At 49.3% G+C, this 20,701-nt stretch overlaps 1 protein-coding gene across 1 annotated transcript in view; it reads left to right on the forward strand.

Moving 5' to 3' along the window:
- Positions 1–565: 565 nt before the first annotated feature.
- C5H8orf82 (chromosome 5 C8orf82 homolog) overlaps positions 566–20,701 on the forward strand; it is a 56,998-nt gene continuing 36,862 nt past the window's right edge. Inside the window, exons 1-2 of the mRNA XM_040355198.1 lie at positions 566–784; positions 6,411–6,459. Coding sequence (XP_040211132.1) covers positions 623–784; positions 6,411–6,459 — 211 coding nt within the window. The 5' untranslated portion in view covers positions 566–622. The remainder of the gene's footprint in view (positions 785–6,410; positions 6,460–20,701) is intronic.

A 20,701-nucleotide genomic window follows, 5' to 3' on the forward strand; every position in this document is an offset into this window, starting at 1 on the left:
CATACGGCTGTGTGTGTAATCTGAGCTTCATACGGCTGTGTGTGTAATATGAGCTTCATACAGCTGTGTGTGTAATCTGAGCTTCATACGGCTGTGTGTGTAATCTGAGCTTCATACAGCTGTGTGTGTAATCTCAGCTTCATACAGCTGTGTGTGTAATCTCAGCTTCATACAGCTGTGTGTGTAATCTGAGCTTCATACAGCTGTGTGTGTAATCTGAGCTCCATACAGCTGTGTGTGTAATCTGAGCTCCATACAGCTGTGTGTGTGTAATCTGAGCTTCTTACGGCTGTGTGTGTGTAATCTGAGCTTTAGCTATTGAGCCCTGTATACAGTAGTCGTTTTTCAGCAAAGCAGCTAAGAGCCGGGTACACACAGTGAGGGGCGGTAATCACTGAAATATTGCCTGAGCTCAGCCAGCAATTCTCTCCCCTTCACACCGCTGACAGGCGGAACTAATGTCTCCACTCACTGTTCCCGGACGGAGAAGGATCGATGGCGAACAGGGAGGGGCGGAGAGAACATGTAAAATATAGTCAAAGTGGGAGGGGCTAAGAACACTAGGACGAGTAGAGTAAACAGAGAGGCGGAGTACATTTTGACAAGGGGCGGGACGGTCTCCATGGTGACGGTGCGGCCTGTCCTAGCGATGTCCTGCTGGCCTGTACTGCGGGCTCTCCGCCTGCCCCGTCTCCCCGCCCCCCGCTGGGTGAGCTATGTGCAGGGACAGAGCCCGGGGCCACGACTGAGGGAATATTTCTATTACATCGACCACCAGGGCCAGGTGAGAGGCCGGAGACGATATTAGGGGCCACTTTGTGATTGGAGGAGATCAGGGGCCCCTCTGTGATTGGAGGAGATCAGGGGCTCCTCTGTGATTGGAGGAGATCAGGGGCTCCTCTGTGATTGGAGAGGATCAGGGGCCCCTATGTGATTGGAGAGGATCAGGGGCCACTTTGTGATTGGAGGAGCTTGGGGGTCCCTCTGTTAATCGAGAAGCTCAGGGGCCCCTCTGGTATTAAAGAAAATTAGGGGCCCCTGTGTGGTTAAAAGTTCTCAGAAGCCCTCATTATTCTTTAAAGAGAACCCGTCACGTGTGCAGCTCTTCTGCATTTTGCTCGCTGTGTTCGTCCAATGAGCGGCGAGCGGGACGCACGGTCTTCGCGGGATTCTTGAAGCCCCCAAGTTGTGATGTAACCTTTCCAACTTCCTGGTTTTCAGAGACTTTGGGGGTATAACCAGCGCCTTCCAGGGGGCTTTTTCTGTAACCTTCCAGACTTCCTGTTTTTCTGAGGCTCTGGTGATGTAACCAGGACCTCCCAGCTGCCCCCTGGGAAGGCTACAGAACCAGCACCAGTCCATCACCAGTGCCTTCCTTTTGTGTAACCCTGTTCACTTCCTGGCTTTTTCGGAGGCTCTGGTGATGGAGCCAGGGCCTTCCGGCACCCCCCCCCCCTGGAAGGTTACATCCCCAGTACTCGTCTGTCACCAGTACCTTCCAACCCCCCCCCCCCCCGAACGTAATATCACAAGTATCTTTTTCACTTCCTGTTTTTCTGAGGCTCTGGTGATGGAGCCAGGACCTTCCAGCGCACCCCCCATGGGAAGGCCACAGCACCAGTCTGTCACCAGTACCTTCCTTTTCTGTAACCTTCTTCACTTCCTGGTTTTCTGAGGCTCTGGTGACATAGCCAGGATCTTCCAGCTGCCTCCTGGGAAGGTTACATCCCCAGTACCTTCCAGGAAGTTCTCTCGGTAACCTTTCTGACTTCCTGGTTTTCTGAGGTTCTGGTGATGTAGCCTGGACTCTCAAGCTACCCCCCTGGGGCGGCTCCATCACCATTATCAATAGATCACCAGTACCAGTTTAATGGAGTTCTGTAAACTTCCTGGTTTTCTTAATTCTCTGGACCTTCCAGCTGTCTACTGGGAAGGTTACAACACCAGTACCTTCCAGGGAGCTTTTTCAGTAACCTTTCGGACCTTCCAACCCCCCCTCAAACGTAATATCACAAGTATCTCCCAAGGATCCTTTCCTGTAACCTTTTTCACTTCCTGTTTTTCTGAGGCTCTGGTGATGGAGCCAGGACCTTCCAGCGCACCCCCCCCCCCCCTGGGAATGTTACGTCCCCAAAACTCTTCAGGAAGCTCTTTCTATAACATTTCAGACTTCCTGGTTTTCTGAGGTTCAGGACTTCCTGGTTTTCTGGTACTCTCTAGCTGCCCCCTGGGAAGGCCACATCACCAGTACCAATAGATCACCAGTACCTTCCAATGAGTACATCCATTCTATAACCTTTCTAGTTTTCTTAATTCTCTGGTGGTGAAGCCAGGACCCTCCAGCTGCCTACTGGAAAGGTTACAACACCAGAACTAGTCCGTCACCAGTACCTTCCAGGGAGCTTTTTCTGTAATCTTTCAGACCTTCCATCCCCCGCCCGGAAGGTAATATCACCAGTATCTCCCAACAATCCTTTTCTGTAACCTTTTGGACTTCCTGTTTTTTTTTTTTGGAGGCTCTGGGGATGAAGCCAGGACCTTCTAACTGCTCTCTGGGAAGGCTACATAACCAGCACCAGTCTGCCAATAGTACCTTTTTTTTTGTAACCTTTCTAACTTCCTGGTTTTCCGAGGCTCTGGGGATGTAGCCAGGACCTTCCAGCTGCCCCACGAGAGGGTTACATGACTAGTTCTTTGCAGGGAGCTCTTTCTATAACCTTTCAGACTTCCTGGTTTTCCAAGGCTCTGGGGATGTAGCCAGGACCTTCCTGCTGTCCACTGGGAAATTTACTTCACCAGTACAGTACCTTCCTGGGAGTTCTTTCTGTAACCTTTTTACATTTCTGGTTTTCTGAGCTTCTGGTGATGTATCCAAGACTCTCAAGCTACCACCCTGGGGAGGCTTCATCACCAGTATCAATAGATCACCAGTACCTTCCATGGAGTTCTGTGAACTTTCTGTTTTTCTTAATTCTCTGGTGATGAAGCCAGGACCTTCCAGCCCCTCCGGAAAGGTTGCTTCACTAGTATCTCTAAAGGAACCCTTTCTGTAAGCTTTTGGGCTTCCAGTTTTTGGAGGCTCTGGTGATGAAGCCAGGACCCTCCAGTGGCCCCCTGGGAAGGCCACAGAACCAGCACCAGTCTTTCACTAGTACCTTCCTTACCTGTAACCTTCCTCACTTCCTGGTTTTCGGAGGCTCTGGTGATGAAGCCAGGACCTTCCAGTGACCCCCCTGGGAAGGCCACAGCACCAGTCTGTCACCAGTACCTTCCTTTTCTGTAACCTTCTTCACTTCCTGGTTTTCTGAGGTTCTGGTGATGTAGCCAGGATCTTTCAGCTGCCTCCTGGGAAGGTTACGTCCCCAGTACCTTCCAGGAATTTCTTTCTGTAACCTTTCTGACTTCCTGGTTTTCTAAAGTTCTGGTGATGTAGCCAGGACCTTCCAGCTGCACCCTGGGAAGGTTATGTCCCCAGTACCTTCCAGGGAGTTCTTTCCGTAACCTTTCTGACTTCCTGTTTTTTTGAGGCTCTGGTGATGTAGCCAGGACCTTCCAGTGACCCCCCTGGGAAGGCCACAGCACCAGTCTGTCACCAGTACCTTCCTTTTCTGTAACCTTCTTCACTTCCTGGTTTTCTGAGGTTCTGGTGATGTAGCCAGGACCTTCCAGCTGCCTCCTGTGAAGGTTACGTCCCCAGTACCTTCCAGGGAGTTATTTCTGTAACCTTTCTGACTTCCTGGTTTTCTGAGGTTCTGGTGATGTAGCCAGGACCTTCCAGCTGCCTCCTGTGAAGGTTACGTCCCCAGTACCTTCCAGGGAGTTCTTTCTGTAACCTTTCTGACTTCCTGGATTTCTGAGGTTCTGGTGATGTAGCCTGGACTCTCAAGCTACCACCCTGGGGAGGCTCTATCACCAGTATCAATAGATCACCAGTACCTTCCATGGAGTTCTGTAAACTTTCTGGTTTTCTTAATTCTCTGGTGATGAAGCCAGGACCTTCCAGCCCCTCCGGAAAGGTTACTTCACTAGTATCTCCAAAGGAACCCTTTCTGTAAGCTTTTGGACTTCCAGTTTTTGGAGGCTCTGGTGATGAAGCCAGGACCTTCCAGTGGCCCCCTGGGAAGGCCACAGAACCAGCACCAGTCTGTCACTAGTACCTTCCTTATCTGTAACCTTCTTCACTTCCTGGTTTTCTGAGGTTCTGGTGATGTAGCCAGGACCTTCCAGTGACACCCCTGGGAAGGCCACAGCACCAGTCTGTCACCAGTACCTTCCTTTTCTGTAACCTTCTTCACTTCCTGGTTTTCTGAAGTTCTGGTGGTGTAGCCAGGACCTTCCAGCTGCCTCCTGGGAAGGTTACGTCCCCAGTACCTTCCAGGGAGTTCTTTCTGTAACCTTTCTGACTTCCTGGTTTTCTGAGGTTCTGGTGGTGTAGCCAGGACCTTCCAGCTGCCTCCTGGGAAGGTTACGTCCCCAGTACCTTCCAGGGAGTTCTTTCCGTAACCTTTCTGACTTCTTCCTGGTTTTCTGAGGCTCTGGTGATGTAGCCAGGACCTTCCAGTGACCCCCCTGGGAAGGCCACAGCACCAGTCTGTCATCAGTACCTTCCTTTTCTGTAACCTTCTTCACTTTCTGGTTTTCTGAGGTTCTGGTGATGTAGCCAGGACTGTCCAGCTGCCTCCTGGGAAGGTTACGTCCCCAGTACCTTCCAGGGAGTTATTTCTGTAACCCTTCTGACTTCCTGGTTTTCTGAGGTTCTGGTGATGTAGCCTGGACTCTCAAGCTACCCCCCTGGGGAGGCTCCATCACCAGTATCAATAGATCACCAGTACTTTTTAATGGAGTTCTGTAAACTTCCTGGTTTTCCTAATTCTCTGGTGATGAAGCCAGGACCTTCCAGCTGTCTACTGGGAAGGTTACAACACGAGTACCTTCCAGGGAGCTTGTCATTGTGTCCATAGGCCTCCCCTCCCCCATAGTCCAGTCAAGTTTCCCACCTGCCATTCCTTCGCGTATCTCCCCCTAGCTTGCAAGAACCCAGAAGCAGCAAGGATTTTGCGACTTCTATTATTTGCTGTCGCTTTCTCCAAGGTGCGATCTGCACTTTTTTTAGCTTCAGTGGAGTGCAGGAAACCTCAGGGGTCTACTTAAAGAGAACCTGTAACAGTAAAAATGCTATCGCATGGGGGCTGTTTGTCTGCTATGTGGTGGCAATAAAGTTAAGTGAAAAGTGTAAAAAAATTAATAAAAATGACCGGTACACCCAAGCACTTAAGACCTCCCATAACATTTTGAGCCCCCCCATCCCCAACATACATCCAGCATGAATATAAATTCACATCGGGGGCGACCTAAAAAAAAATTGTTGCTTGCGACGTGCATGTTACATAGGCCGCACATGCTGGCGTCAGAACAAAAATGCAGGCCCCACTATTCGTGGGTCACTCTAATCCTATGGAGAATATAGAGGGCTGAACAGAGGCGTAACTAGAACCTTCAGGGCCCTGGTTCAAGAAAGCATGAAGGGCCCCCCTGACCCCCAGCCAAGAAGGGCCCCCCCTCTGGACCCGGGGGCCTTAATTCCTGTTGCAAGGCCCTTTATTGCTGTCCCATAGCGGGACCCTTTCACATGTTCTGCAGTGGGCCCCCTTTCTGCTGTCCTGGGGCCGCCCCACTGTGGGAGAACGCTAGGGCCCAGGTGCAAGGGCGACCTTTTCTACCCTGACAGTTTCAGTAGTTATCATTTTTATTTTATCTAGGGACAGCAGGACCTAGGCTAGTCATAGTAGGTGGTCGGGTGTTATACTTTGCTGACCCTCATGGGTTCCTCTGCCCCCCCCTCTTCTGGGACTTGTAGTTTGTCCTTCTCTGGATCCCCTTCCCCAGGATCCCAGCAGCTCCTATAGATGACATGATGTAGGAAACCCCCGGTCACACAGGATCCTGGCAGCTCCTATAGATGACATGATGTAGGAAATCCCCGGTCACACAGGATCCCGGCAGCTTTTATAGATGACATAATAATGTAGGAAATCCCCGGTCACACAGGTTCCCGGCAGCTCCTATAAATTACATAATCATGTAGGAAATCCCCAGTCACACAGGATCCCGGCAGCTCCTATAAATTACATAATTATGTAGGAAATCCCCGGTCATACAGGATCCCGGCAGCTCCTATAAATTACATAATGTAGGAAATCCCCGGTCACACAGGATCCCGGCAGCTCCTATAGATGACATAATGATGTAGGAATTTCCCAGTCACACAGGATCCCGGCAGCTCCTATAGATGACATAATGATGTAGGAATTTCCCGGTCACACAGGATCCCGGCAGCTCCTATAGATGACATAATAATAATGATCAGGTCAGGGTCTGCTCTGTCTGATTTCTGCCATTTTCTTTTTCAGCTTTTCCTGGATGACACCAAAGTGAAGAATTTCATCACCTGCTTCAAAGGTAAGTTACAAACTCAACGTCACTCTGGGGTATCAGTAGGAGAGCTCCGCCCATATCACTCTGGGGTTTCGGTAAGAGAACTCCGCCCATATCACTCTGGGGTTTCGGTAAGAGAGCTCCACCCATATCACTCTGATGGATTAATAAGAGAGCTCCGCCCATATCCCTCTGAAAGATTAGTACAAGAGCTCCACCCATATCACTCGGGTTTCAGTAAGAGAGCTCCGCCCATATCACTCTGGTGGATTAGTAAGAGAGCTCCGCCCATATCCCTCTGATAGATTAGCACAAGAGCTCCACCCATATCACTCTGATAGATAAGTAGGAAAGCTCTGCCCATATCAGTCTGATGAATTAATAAGAGGGCTCCACCCATATCACTCTGATAGATTAGTACAATAGCTCCACCAATATCGCTCTGGGGTATCGATAAGAGAGCTCCACCCATATCACTCTGATGGCTCAGTAGGAGAGCTCCGCCCATTTCCCTCTGATAGATTGGTACAAGAGCTCCGCCCATATCACTCTGGGGTATCGATAAGAGAGCTCCACCCATATCACTCTGCTAGATAAGTAGAAGAGCTCCGCCCATATCAGTCTGATGAATTAATAATAGAGCTCCGCCCATATCCCTCTGGGGTATCGATAAGAGAGCTCCACCAATATCGCTCTGGGGTATCGATAAGAGAGCTCCACCCATATCCCTCTGGGGTATCGATAAGAGAGCTCCGCCCATATCCCTCTGGGGTATCGATAAGAGAGCTCCGCCCATATCCCTCTGAAAGATTAGTACAAGAGCTCCGCCCATATCCCTCTGGGGTATCGATAAGAGAGCTCCACCCATATCACTCTGATGGCTCAGTAGGAGAGCTCCGCCCATTTCCCTCTGATAGATTAGTACGAGAGCTCCGCCCATATCACTCTGGGGTATCGATAAGAGAGCTCCGCCCATATCACTCTGGGGTATCGATAAGAGAGCTCCGCCCATATCACTCTGGGGTATCGATAAGAGAGCTCCGCCCATATCACTCTGGGGTATCGATAAGAGAGCTCCACCCATATCACTCTGATGGCTCAGTAGGAGAGCTCCGCCCATTTCCCTCTGATAGATTAGTACGAGAGCTCCACCCATATCACTCTGGGGTTTCGGTAAGAGAGCTCCGCCCCTATCACCTAATGTAAAAATGGAAGTTTCAAATAAAAACGTAATTGGCGTGTTGCTGAGAACAGAATGGAGGAACCAAAATTTAAGCGTCACCTATGGAGATTTTAAGTACCATAGTTTGGCGCCATTCCACGAGTGTGCACTATTTTAAAGCGTGACATGTTCGGTGTCTATTTGCTCGGCGTAACATCATCTTTTCACATTGGTGTCAGTGGGAGGAATAGTGTCCCAAAAACATTGGGTAATATGTTGTGCTTTTCTCCTACCTCTCATCCAAAAAAAATACGGACAGTTTTAAAAAAAATATATATATATATATTTTTTTTTTTTACTTTCTGCTATAAAACATTTCCAATAAAAAAATGTAAAAAAAAAACAAATTTCTTCATCGGTTTAGCCCAATATGTATTCTACTACATATTTTTGGTAAAAAAAAATCCCAAAAAGCGTATAATGTTGTTATTATTATACATGATATATATATATTTAACCACTTCCATACCAGGTACTTACGCAGCTTCCCGCCCAAGCCAATTTTCAGCTTTCAGCACTGTCGCACTTTGAATGGCAATTGCGCGGTCATGCTACACTGTACCCAAACAAAATTGGCGTCCTTTTTTCCCCACAAATAGAGCTTTCTTTTGGGGGTATCTGATCACCTCTGCGATTTTTTTTTTTTTGCGCAACAACTAAAAAAAGGCTGAAAATTTGGAAAAAAAATTACGTTTTTATTTTTTTCTGTTAATTTTTTTGTAAATAAGTTTTCTCTTTCAATTACGGGCACTGATATGGCGGCACTAATGGGCACCGATGAGATGGCACTGATGGACATCGATGAGGTAGTACTAACGGGCACAGATGAGGTGGCACTGATTGGCGGCGCTGGTATGCGGCACTGATGGGCACACATAGGCGGCACTGATGGGCACACATAGGCGGCACTGATGGGCACACATAGGCGGCACTGATGGGCACACATAGGCGGCTTTGATGGGCACACATAGGCGGCACTGATGGGCACTCATGGGCGGCACTGGGCACTCATAGGCCGCACAGATGGGCACTCATGGGCGGCACTGATGGATACTTATGGGTGGCACAGATGGGCACTGCTAGGTGGGCACTGGGCATGGATGGGCACTGTGGGGTGGCGCTGATGGACACTGGGGTGGCGCTGATGGACACTGGGGTGGCGCTGATGGACACTGGGGTGGCGCTGATGGACACTGGGGTGGCAGCACTGATTGTTGCCAGTCAGTGCCCATTTGTGGGCACTGACTGGCATCTTTTTTCTTTATGTTTTTTTTTTTATTTATTTTTTAGACTTTTTTTTTTTTTTTCTGGCTTTTTTTTTTTTTTTGCCCACCCTGGTGCTCCAGGGTGGGCATCCCTGGTGGTCCAGTGTGGCGATCCGAGGGGGGGCTGCGCTGTTAAACAATCAGCGCTAACCCCCCCTGTCAGGAGAGCCGCCGATCGGCTATCCTCTACTCGCGTCTGTCAGACGCGAGTGAGGAAGAGCCATCGGCGGCTCTTCCTGTTTACATCGTGATCAGCCGTGATTGGACACGGCTGATCACGTGGTAAAGAGTCTCCGCCGGAGGCTCTTTACCGAGATCGGAGATGCAGGGTGTCAGACTGACACCCCGCATCACCGATCGCCGCGATGCGCGCCCCCACGGGCGCGCGCGGCATGAAATCCTGCAGGACGTTCTAGAACGTCCTGTCAGGATTTCATAACCACTTCCCGGACGTAAATCGGCCATAGGCCGGGCGGGAAGTGTGTGTGTGTATATATATATATATGTATATGTATATATATATATATATATATATATATATATATATATATATATATATATATATATATATATATATATATATATATATACAATATGGGCCAGATTCAGGTAGGGAGCGCGTATTTGTGTGCGGGCGTAGTGTATCCTATTTACTCTACGCCTCCGCAACTTGGACAGGCAAGTGCCGTATTCGCAAAGGAAAGTTGCGGCGGCGTAGCGTAAATAGGCCGGCGTAAGCCCGCCTAATTCAAATGTGGAAGATGTGGGCGTATTTTATGTAAATTTATTGTGACCCCACATAAATAACGCTTTTTCCGAATGGCGCATGCGCCGTCCGTGAAAGTATCCCAGTGCGCATGCTTCAAATTAACCCGCAAAAAGCCAATGCTTTCGACGACGTGAACGTAAATTACGCACAGCCCTATTCGTGAACGACTTACGCAAACAACGTAATCGACGAAAAATTTGACGCTGGCCCGACGTCCATACTTAACATTGGCTGCGCCTCATATAGCAGGGGTAACTTTACGCCGGAAAAAGCCTTACGTAAACGGCGTATCTGTACTGCGACGGCCGGGCGTACATTCGTGAATAGGCGTATCTTGCTGATTTACATATTCTAGGCGTAAATCGGCGTACACGCCCCTAGCGGCCAGCGTAAATATGCAGTTAAGATACGACGGCGTAGGAGACTTACGCTGGTCGTATCTTAGCAACATTTAAGCGTATCTCAGTTTGAGCATACGATTAAAGTTGCGACGGCGCAGATTCGGACTTACGATGGCGTATCTACTGATACGCCCGTCGTAAGTCTTTCTGAATCTGGGCCTATATATTTTTTTTATATTGATTTGCGCAAAAGTTATAGCGTGTTCAAACCATTGGATAGATTTAGGGACTTTTTTTATTTTTTTTGCTAGTAATGGCAGCGATCAGTTTTTTTTTTTTCTTTGCGGGACTGCGACATTGCGGTGAACAAATCAGACACTAAATGACACATTTTGGGGACCAGTGCTAACAAAAAATGCACTGTCACTGTATAAATGACACTGGCAGAGAAGGGATAACATCAGGGGCAATCAAAAGGTTAACCGTGTTCCCTGGGGGGGTGTTTTCTTACCGTGTGGGGGATGGACTGACTCGAGGAAGAGGCACATCTGTGTTCCTGATTAGCAGAACGACGGTCTGCCTTGTTTACATTGCGTCCGCCGGACCCGCTGTGTCCAATCACAGGGGGAGCGCAGCCCCGGCGATTAAAGACGGCCCTGCGTTAAAGACGGTCCTGATGGACTTTATATATAAAGGAGAAACTTTCTGCTTCTAGATTAGATGCAGTACTAGATAATGGCCACTAGATGTCAGCACAATACTACTATAGAGCTGTGAGTGTTTGCAGAGTCTCGTGTGATGTTCCAGATAAATAATACAGAATATCTTCTCCTCTCTGTCATTAAAGCGGTAATAAACCCATTGGCATTGTCCCCTTTTGTCCTACTTTTTTTTATTTTTATGTAGAAATAAAGATTAAACCAAAAACAAACGGAAGCAAACATTTTTTATATTACACCTTACCAATTCTTATTTTTTTTTTATAAATTCTTTATTTTTTTCCCATTTTTTTTTTTTCCAACACTTCACATTGCCTCAAACAAAGGTTAGTATCACATCCTACACATCAGTCAACTTCATAGTTTACATAGGACATTTTTCAATCTCTTGTCAAAACCAACTCTTAAAGGAGTTCTCTGACCTAAAAGTTTTAACCCCCGCTGTGCCCGGGCTGTAAAAAAATAGAAAATAAACTGTCACTTACCTGCCTACGATCCCCCGTTGTTCCGATATCGCCGTCCCGTTGTCCGGTCCCGGGCCCCTTCCGCTTCCTGTGTGTCGGTGACTCATAGTGCGCTCAGCCTATCAGCGGCCGCAGCAATGTCCCGTCGCGGCCACTGATAGGCTGAGCGCACTATGAGTCACCGACACACAGGAAGCGGAAGAGACCGGGACCGGAGAACGGGACGGCGATATCGGAACAACGGGGGATCGTAGGCAGGTAAGTGACAGTTTATTTTCTATTTTTTTACAGCCCGGGCACAGCGGGGGTTAAAACTTTTAGGTCAGAGAACTCCTTTAATCCTATACATCTTTACCTTTATTTACAGTCCTCAGAGTCAATGCTAATGGATCTAGACTTTCTTCCTTTTTAAATCCCACGAAATGGACGTGTGCTCTTTTCCTTTGAGACATTAATACCCCAGTTATTCCTCAAATCCCTCTCTTTCATTCCCACCCTCCCAACTTTCCATCCTGCTATTAAAAACAGCATCCAAAAAAAAAAACTTACCAATTCTTAGATGTAAAGGTTGCATTATTATTATTTTTTTTTTTTTAAGGCCCCCTTTTCACACGGGCGTCTGAAACGGAATCCGCTTGCTCAGAGGGGGTCGCTCCGCTGAGCAGCAGAATGACGGGTCCTGTCTGCTCCACTATGCAGAACAGACACGGACACAGTCCTGTTTCCTCTATGGCAAGGGTCTCCAAACTTTCTAAACAAGGGGCCGGTTTACTGTCCTTCGGACTTTAGGGGGGCCGGACTGAGTAGAAATTGTCGTGGTGGCAGTAAACAGTATTATATTAGGGGGAGGAATAGCACCCCGTCATTGGTGTCAGTGAGAGGAATAGTGTCCCATCATTGGTGTCAGTGGGAGGAATAGTGTCCCATCATTGGTGTCAGTGGGAGGAATAGTGTCCCATCATTGGTGTCAGTGGGAGGAATAGTGTCCCATCATTGGTGTCAGTGGGAGGAATAGTGTCCCATCATTGGTGTCAGTGGGAGGAATAGTGTCCCATCATTGGTGTCAGTGGGAGGAATAGTGTCCCATCATTGGTGTCAGTGGGAGGAATAGTGTCCCATCATTGGTGTCAGTGGGAGGAATAGTGTCCCATCATTGGTGTCAGTGGGAGAAATAGTGTTCCATCATTGGTATCAGTGGAAGGAATAGTGTCCCATCACTGGTGTCAGTGGAAGGAATAGTGTCCCATCATTGGTGTCAGTGGGAGAAATAGTGTTCCATCATTGGTATCAGTGGAAGGAATAGTGTCCCATCATTGGTATCAGTGGAAGCAATAGTGTCCCATCATTGGTATCAGTGGGAGGAATAGTGTCCCATCATTGGTGTCAGTGGAAGGAATAGTGTCCCATCATTGGTATCAGTGGGAGGAATAGTGTCCCATCATTGGTATCAGTGGGAAGAATAGTGTCCCATCATTGGTGTCAGTGGAAGGAATAGTGTCCCATCGTTGGTATCAGTGGGAGGAATAGTGTCCCATCATTGGTATCAGTGGGAGGAATAGTGTCCCATCATTTGGTATCAGTAGGAGGAATAGTGTCCCATCATTGGTGTCAGTGGAAGGAATAGTGTCCCATCATTGGTATCAGTGGGAGGAATAGTGTCCCATCATTGGTATCAGTAGGAGGAATAGTGTCTCATCATTGGTGTCACTGGGAGGAATAGTGTCTCATCATTGGTGTCAGTGGAAGGAATAGTGTCCCCTCATTGGTGTCAGTAGGAGAAATAGTACCCCATCATTTTTATCAATAGGGGGAATAGTGCGCCATAATTGATATCAATGAAAGGAATGGTGTCCCATTGTTGATGTCGGTGGCAGTCATCAGGAACAGTGGAAGTTAAAGCAAGATCTGGAAGACCAAGAAAAATATCAGACAGAACAGCTCGCAGGATTGTGAGAAAAGCAATTCAAAACCCACGTGTGACTGCACGATTCCTCCAGAAAGATCTGGCAGACACTGGAGTTGTGGTACACTATTCCACTATAAAGAGATACTTGTACAAATATGGTCTTCATGGAAGAGTCATCAGAAGAAAACCTCTTCTACGTCCTCACCACAAAAATCAGCGTTTGAACTTTGCAAATGAACATATAGACAAGCCTGATGCATTTTGGAAACAAGTTCTGTGGACCGATGAGGTTAAATTATATATTTTTGGCCGGAATGAGCAAAGGTACGTTTGGAGAAGAAAGGGCACAGAATTTAATGAAAAGAACCTCTGTCCAACTGTGAAGCATGGGGGTGGATCAATCATGCTTTGGGGTTGTATTGCAGCCAGTGGCACAGGGAACATTTCACGAGTAGAAGGAAAAATGGATTCAATAAAATTTCAAATACAAATTTTTACCTGGGGTTCCAAAACTTTCGATCCCCACTGTAGATAGCCGCAGAATCTGCGGGTATCTACGCCACTTCCCGATCCAACCCCCCCCCCCCCCAGCTGTGTTCTGGGAAACACACAGTTCCCATAACACAGCGGACCAGTAAAGATGTGCAGCGCGACTCGCGCATGCGCAGTAGGGAACGGGGCAGTGAGGCCGCAACGCTTCACTTCCCGATTCCCTCATGAGGTTGGCGGCCGAGAAACGAGCGATTGCTGCCGATATCATGGGCACCCTGGACAGGTAAGTGTCCATGTTTTCGTACAACTCTGCGGGTTGCTCGGAAAAAAACTGACCGCTTATGTCGGGAGCCGCTGTACTAACCATGCACGGTTAGTTCAGTGATCTCCCACGCTGAGCTCTTATGCACATGGGCAGAATGTAAGCCGCGAATCTCTCCCGACATTCTGCCCGTGTGTACGGGGCTTTACTATGTGATCTCTGTTTGGCAACACGACACGCTTAGGGTGACCACGTGTCCCGGATTGCCCGGGACAGTCCCGCATTATGTGGGTCTGTCCCGGGCACCTTCATTCCAGGACAATACAGTGTCCCAGAATGAAACTGACACAGCCACCCCCGAGGCCAATCTGATGCCCCCAAAAAAGGCCTCCACAGGTCTCGACCGGCCAGGACAAGTGCTGTCAGTGAGTGAAGTGGTGATGCGGCGGCCTTCTTCGGGGGGCGTGATCAGTGTATTTGTGTAGAGCGTGCGCACCCGCCGCACCAGCTGCGCTGTGATTTGGCACATCACAAGATGATTTTTGGGAGGGGGGGTCCCTGAATAGCAGTTTGGTCACCCTGCACCCTTCTCATACAGTGACCTCCAGGATTTTGGGGTGAGAGATCTCGGTAGGACGGGCGTGCTCTCTGGTACCTTCCATCGTCCTTTATCTCCCATTTATTTCAGTCTTTTTCTGTATTTTCTCCTGCAATGTTCCCTTTTTAATCATCCGCAGTATTTGATTTGCTTGAATCCTAGCGGCTCGGAGATTACAATCGCGTCCTCCCGCTGTCAGTGTCAGTACAATGTACTGGAGTCTATTAGCCGGGCTCCGTGTTCCGGCTTTGTACGCCTTTGCGTTCTTGACATTTCAGCTGGAGATGATAGACTATGAGGACAATGGCAGCTGTCATTGTGAGATCTGTAAGTGCCCGCAGCCTCCATAGAGCACATATCCCTCTTATACAATCACCAGGCGTCTTCCATCGACCCCTCATGTGTAATGAGAGATGAAACGCAGGATCTGCCCTATACCCGCCTGCAGAGGGTCAGGACTGCTGACCTACGAGGACTGTGAGGACTGACCTATCATACGCACTGAGGATGTCTCTGGAATAAAGAGTCCGAGCCAATCATTGTCAACTTATGAGCTAAACGGGGGCTCGGATGTGGCCCCTGCCCCCGAGACAATCATGTCACACTTGCTTGCTCTGTTTTTTTTTTTTTTTGGGCTTTTTTAAACCTGTTTGCTGTGCCTGCGGTTGGCTGCCGCGTCTCTCTCTCACATCACCCGATCAGCGGTGCTGCCGCCGAAAGAGAGAGACTCGTCTTGTAGTTTCTCGGCGGCAGCGCACTGTCAATGATGATACCAGGAGCGGACGAGGAGGTGGGTGGAGCCTCTTCCCTTCCCTGCACTCGTTGCTAACGCCTGGGCCGCGTGTCATCTAGCATCGAGTGACGTCACGGTCAGTGAGTCCAGTCGGACTCAGTCTCAGGAAGGAAACCGGGAAATCGCCCCTCCCCCCTAGAAATTTGTTGCGGTGAGTGTGCCGGCGGGCAAGTGACTGTGTGGGCGGCGCGGTTGATGAGCCGTCGAGCTGCTCGTCCGGTTGGCGCTCGCCTCACACTGACTGTGCGAGTGGATGCAGCTAGGCGGCTTGGCGGGCGAGTGAGAGATAGGAAGCTGGGAGACTTGATGGATGGACTGGCCAATCAGCGGGTGGCGGAGCAGAGAGATGACATCTCTCACCGCCCAGTGCCCGCCCTGCATCCCAGCAGTTCCTCCCTCACTCACTGTGCAGGCAGCAGAGAGATTACATCATCTCTCTGCTGCCTGACTACGGGACACAGGAAGTGACAATCCCCATTCTGCACCTAAGCAGGAAAGTGACAATCCGCAAGGTGTGGCAGGTATTGACGTCCTTTTTTCCCCACAAATAGATCTTTCTTTTGGTGGTATTTGATCACCTCTGCGGTTTTTATTTTTTGCGCTATAAACAAAAATAGAGCGACAATTTTGAAAAAAATTCTATATTTTTTACGTTTTGCTATAATAAATATCCCCCAAAAACATATATAAATTTTTTTTCCCACAGTTTAGGCCGATACGTATTCTTCTACCTATTTTTGGTTAAAAAAAAATCGCAATAATCGTTATCGGTTGGTTTGCGCAAAATTTATAGCGTTTACAAAATAGGGGATAGTTGTATTGCATTTTTATTAATTTTTTTTTTTTACTACTAATGGCGGCGATCAGCGATTTTTTTTCGTGACTGCGACATTATGGCGGACACTTCGGACAATTTTTACACATTTTTGGGACCATTGTAATTTTCACAGCAAAAAATGCATTTAAATTGCATTGTTTGTTGTGAAAATGACAGTTGCAGTTTGGGAGTTAACCACAGGGGGCGCTGTAGGAGTTAGTGTTCACCTAGTGTGTGTTTACAACTGTAGGGGGGTGTGGCTGTAGGAATGACGTCATCGATCGAGTCTCCCTATATAAGGAATGACTCGATCGATGCAGCGCCATAGTGAAGCACGGGGAAGCCGTGTTTACATACGGCTCTCCCCGTTCTTCAGCTCCGGGGAGCGATCGCGACGGAGCGGCTATAAACAAATAGCCGCGCCGTCGTTCCGGATCGCTCCCCGAGGGAACCCGACCGCCGCATGTAGCGGGGTGGGGGTCCCGATCGGACCCCTGACCCACGTCTAGGCAGGCACGTACAGGTACACCAATGTGCCTGTACGTGCCATTCTGCCGACGTATATGTACATGTGGCGGTCGGGAAGTGGTTAAAAAAAGTGTATTTTTCCCCCAAAAAGTGCGCTTGTAAGACCGCTGCGCAAATACGGTGTGGCAGCGACCGCCATTTTATTCTCTAGGGCAGTGATGGCGAACCTTGGCACCCCACATGTTTGGAACTACATTTCCCATGATGCTCATGCACTCTGCAGTGTAGGTGAGCATCATGGGAAATGTAGTTCCAAAACATCTGGGGTGCCAAGTTTCGCCATCACTGTGTTAGAATAAAAAAATATATATAATGTTTGGGGGTTCTAATTAGAGGGAAGGAGATGGCAGTGAAAACAGACAGGGGAAGTTCCATTAGCATTGCTGGTTGTCTTGTCATACCAACGGCCACCACAAGATGGCGCCAGATCACAGAAGGAAGCATAGGCCTGCAGAAGCTGCAAAGCCGCAGCCTCAATTACCGGCCAGCCTGACGCAATCGCGTGGTGGGGGAGGTGGGGACGCACGGAGACACAGGATACCCCAGGTGTGCCACGCCAGGTCGCTAATTCTAGTAGCAATTGCGACCTGGCGCCCGGGGTTTGTCGAACCCTGCAATATAATGTATGTAATGCTGGAGAGGACTGTCAGAGACTACAGACCTAATAGAGAAAATGAGGGTCAGAGAGTGAGGACAGGATACATTTGGTGGCGGGGGATATGCTTCAGAAGACAATACATAATTGGGAACATGTTACATAGTAGAGATCAGTGTTATTGCCCTAATCAATGTTTCATAGTTGCTGACATTCTCAAAAATATTTTAGGGAATCTCTTTTCTTTAGGTGGAGTATTATTTTAATTAGGAGTGTGGCATTTATTTGTAGGCGTGGCCTAGTAGGAGCGGAAAAATGTTATACAGCGGCAGGTCGGCGCGAGTCGTCGTAGCTGTATGTCGGCTCCTTTAAGCGGGATAGTGGGCGCACATAGCAGGGGTGCTGATGCTCGTGACCGGCGGTCGCGATGACCGCCGGCCATGAGCGATCGTGGGCACGAGAAGAAGTCTGCTCTGAGAGCAGAGGAAATGAGGATCGTGAGTTCCTACAAGCCGGGAACCACGATCTCTCATCTCCATAGGGGGAGGCCTACCCCCCTTCGGTTAGAACACCCTATACTATTAGGGAATACAGTTAACCCCTTGATCGCCCCCTAGTGTTAACCCTTTCCCTGCCAGTGACATTTTTACAGTAATCTGTGCATTCTTATAGCACTAATCACTGTATAAATGACAATGGTCCCAAAAATGTGTCAAAAGTGTCTGCCGCAATGTCGCAGTCATGATAAAAATCGCAGATTGCCATTACTAGTAAAAAATAAAATCAAAATGCCATGAATCTATCCCCTATTTTGTAGACGCTATAACTTTTGTTCCCGCTCCCAATAGTCCCAAATCTCTAACCCTAAACCTTAAACTATTGGGTGCGGGATTAGGGTTAGAGATTTGGGACTATTGGGAGCGGGGTTAGGGATTTGGGACAAGTGGGAGTGGGGTTAGAGTTAGTCATTTGGGACTAATGGAAGTGGGATTAGGGTTAGGGATTTGGGACTATTGGGAGCGGGGTTAGGGTTATGGATTTGGGACTAGTGGAAATGGGATTAGGGACTATTGGGAGCAGGGTTATGGTTAGGGATTTGGGACTAGTGGAAATGGGATTAGGGACTATTGGGAGCAGGGTTATGGTTTTGGGACTAGTGGAATTGGGATTAGGGTTAGGGATTTGGGACTTGTGGGATTAGGGTTAGGATTTGGGACTATTGGGAGTGATATTAGGGTTAGGGATTTGGAACTAGTGGAAGTGGGGTTAGGGACTATTGGGAGCGGGATTAGGGTATAGATACTTACATTGCAATGCTCATCGGAGTGTAATTTCTGAACTTGTCTGGATGGTCTCAAGTCCTCAATTGTCCACTTGAGGTGTGTGCTCGGGGGATGGGATGAACCCGATAGCGACGTTGCTGCCTCTCGATATTCTCCCAATAGAGGAGCACAAACCACAAAAAAATCTCCATAAACTCCTCCTCCTCCTCTTCTTTCTGTACCTTCTTCTCCCCTCCACGAGATAACAGGAAGTGATGTAGGGGGGCGGGGTTGTTCTTTGACGCCCATGCTTCAATAACGCTTCTAAAACACTGTTTAAAGGCCTGCAGCGTTGCGGTAATTTTACCACTATTTTAGCGCTCCGCTATCGGCGTTACCAGTGTGAAAGGGCTCTAAATAATGGCTAAATATTGTGCGTGTCTTAAAGGGGGTGTGGTTAAATAAATTCTGAGATGATTTGCATAGTGGAGATTGTGGTAATATAATATTAGGAAAGAAAAGAGAGCGAGAAAAAGAGGGAGGGAGAGAGAAATAAACATGAAGGAAAAGAGAAAGCGAGAAGAAAAGAAAAAGAAGGAAAGAAAGAGGGATGAAGGGAGAGAGAACTTAAAAGAGAAAGAGGGAAAGAAAAAGAGAAGGAAAGAAAGAGGGACGGGGGGCGAGAAAGGAAAAAGGAGGGATGGAGAAAAAGGGATGAAGGCAGAGAGAAGGAAAGAGGGATGCAGGGAGAGAGAGAGAGGGATGGAGGAAGAAAGAAAGTGAGAGAAAAAGAAAGGGATAAAAAGGATGGAGGGAGAGAGAAAAAGGGATGAAGAGAGAAAGAAAGAGGAATGGAGAGAGAGAGAGAAAAGGGGATGCAGGGAGGTAGAGAGAAAGAAAAATAAGACTGATGTAGGAAGAGAGAAAAAGGAAGGAGAGACTTTTCCCAGGACATCCTAGTTTCCGGGATTCTGCCCAGGACAGGCTCATAATGGGACACCAGTCTGATTTCTGTGAATGTGCAAATTGGGACTGATGGCAACTATAAAGTTCCCACTACAGACTGCTGAGGGCCAAAGGGCCACATGCAGCCCCAGAACCCGCTCCCGTCTGGCACCAGAACCCGCTCCCGCTGGGCACCAGAACCCACTCCCGCTGGGCACCAAAACCCGCTCCCGCCTGGCACCAGAACCCACTCCCGCTGGGCACCAGAACCCACTCCCGCCGGGCACCAGAACCCACTCCCGCTGGGCACCAGAACCCGCTCCCGTCTGGCACCAGAACCCGCTTCCGCTAGAACATGCTCTCGCCTGGCAGCAGAAACGCTCCCGCTCTGCACCAAAAACGCTCCTGCTGGGCTCTAGAACCCGCTCCCGCTGGGCACCAGAACCCGCTCCCGCTGGGCACCAGAACCCGCTCCCGCTGGGCACCAGAACCTGCTCCTGCTGGGCACCAGAACCTGCTCCTGCTGGGCACCAAAACCCACTCCTGCTGGGCACCAGAACCCGCTCCCGTCTGGCACCAGAACCCGCTTCCGCTAGAACATGCTCTCGCCTGGCAGCAGAAACGCTCCTGCTGGGCCCTAGAACGCTCCTGCTGGGCCCTAGAACCCACTCTCGCTGGTCCCTAGAACCCGCTCCCGCTGGGCCCTAGAACCCGCTCTCGCCTGGCACCAGAACCCGCTCCCGCTGGGCACCAGAACCCGCTCCCGCTGGGCACCAGAACCCGCTCCCGCTGGGCACCAGAACCCGCTTCCGCTAGAACATGCTCTCGCCTGGCAGCAGAAACGCTCCCGCTCTGCACCAAAAACGCTCCTGCTGGGCCCTAGAACCCGCTCCCGCTGGGTCCTAGAACCCGCTCTCGCCTGGCACCAGAACACGCTCTCGCCTGGCCCCAAAACATGCTCCCGCTGGGCCCTAGAACACGCTCTCCGCTGGGCACCAGAACACGCTCTCGCCTGGGACCAGAACACGCTCTCGCCTGGGACCAGAACACGCTCTCGCCTGGCACCAGAACACGCTCTCGCCTGGCACCAGAACACGCTCCCGCCTGGCACCAGAACACGCTTCCACTGGGCTCTAGAACACGCTCCCACTGGGCCCTAGAACATGCTCTCCGCTGGGCATGAGGAACGTTCCCGCTGTGCACCAGAACACGCTCTCGCCTGGCACCAGAACACGCTCTCCGCTGGGCACTAGGAACACTCCCGCTGGGCACCAGAACACGCTCTCGC

This window comes from Rana temporaria, chromosome 5 (assembly GCF_905171775.1).
Source record: "Rana temporaria chromosome 5, aRanTem1.1, whole genome shotgun sequence".
NCBI lineage: Eukaryota > Metazoa > Chordata > Amphibia > Anura > Ranidae > Rana > Rana temporaria.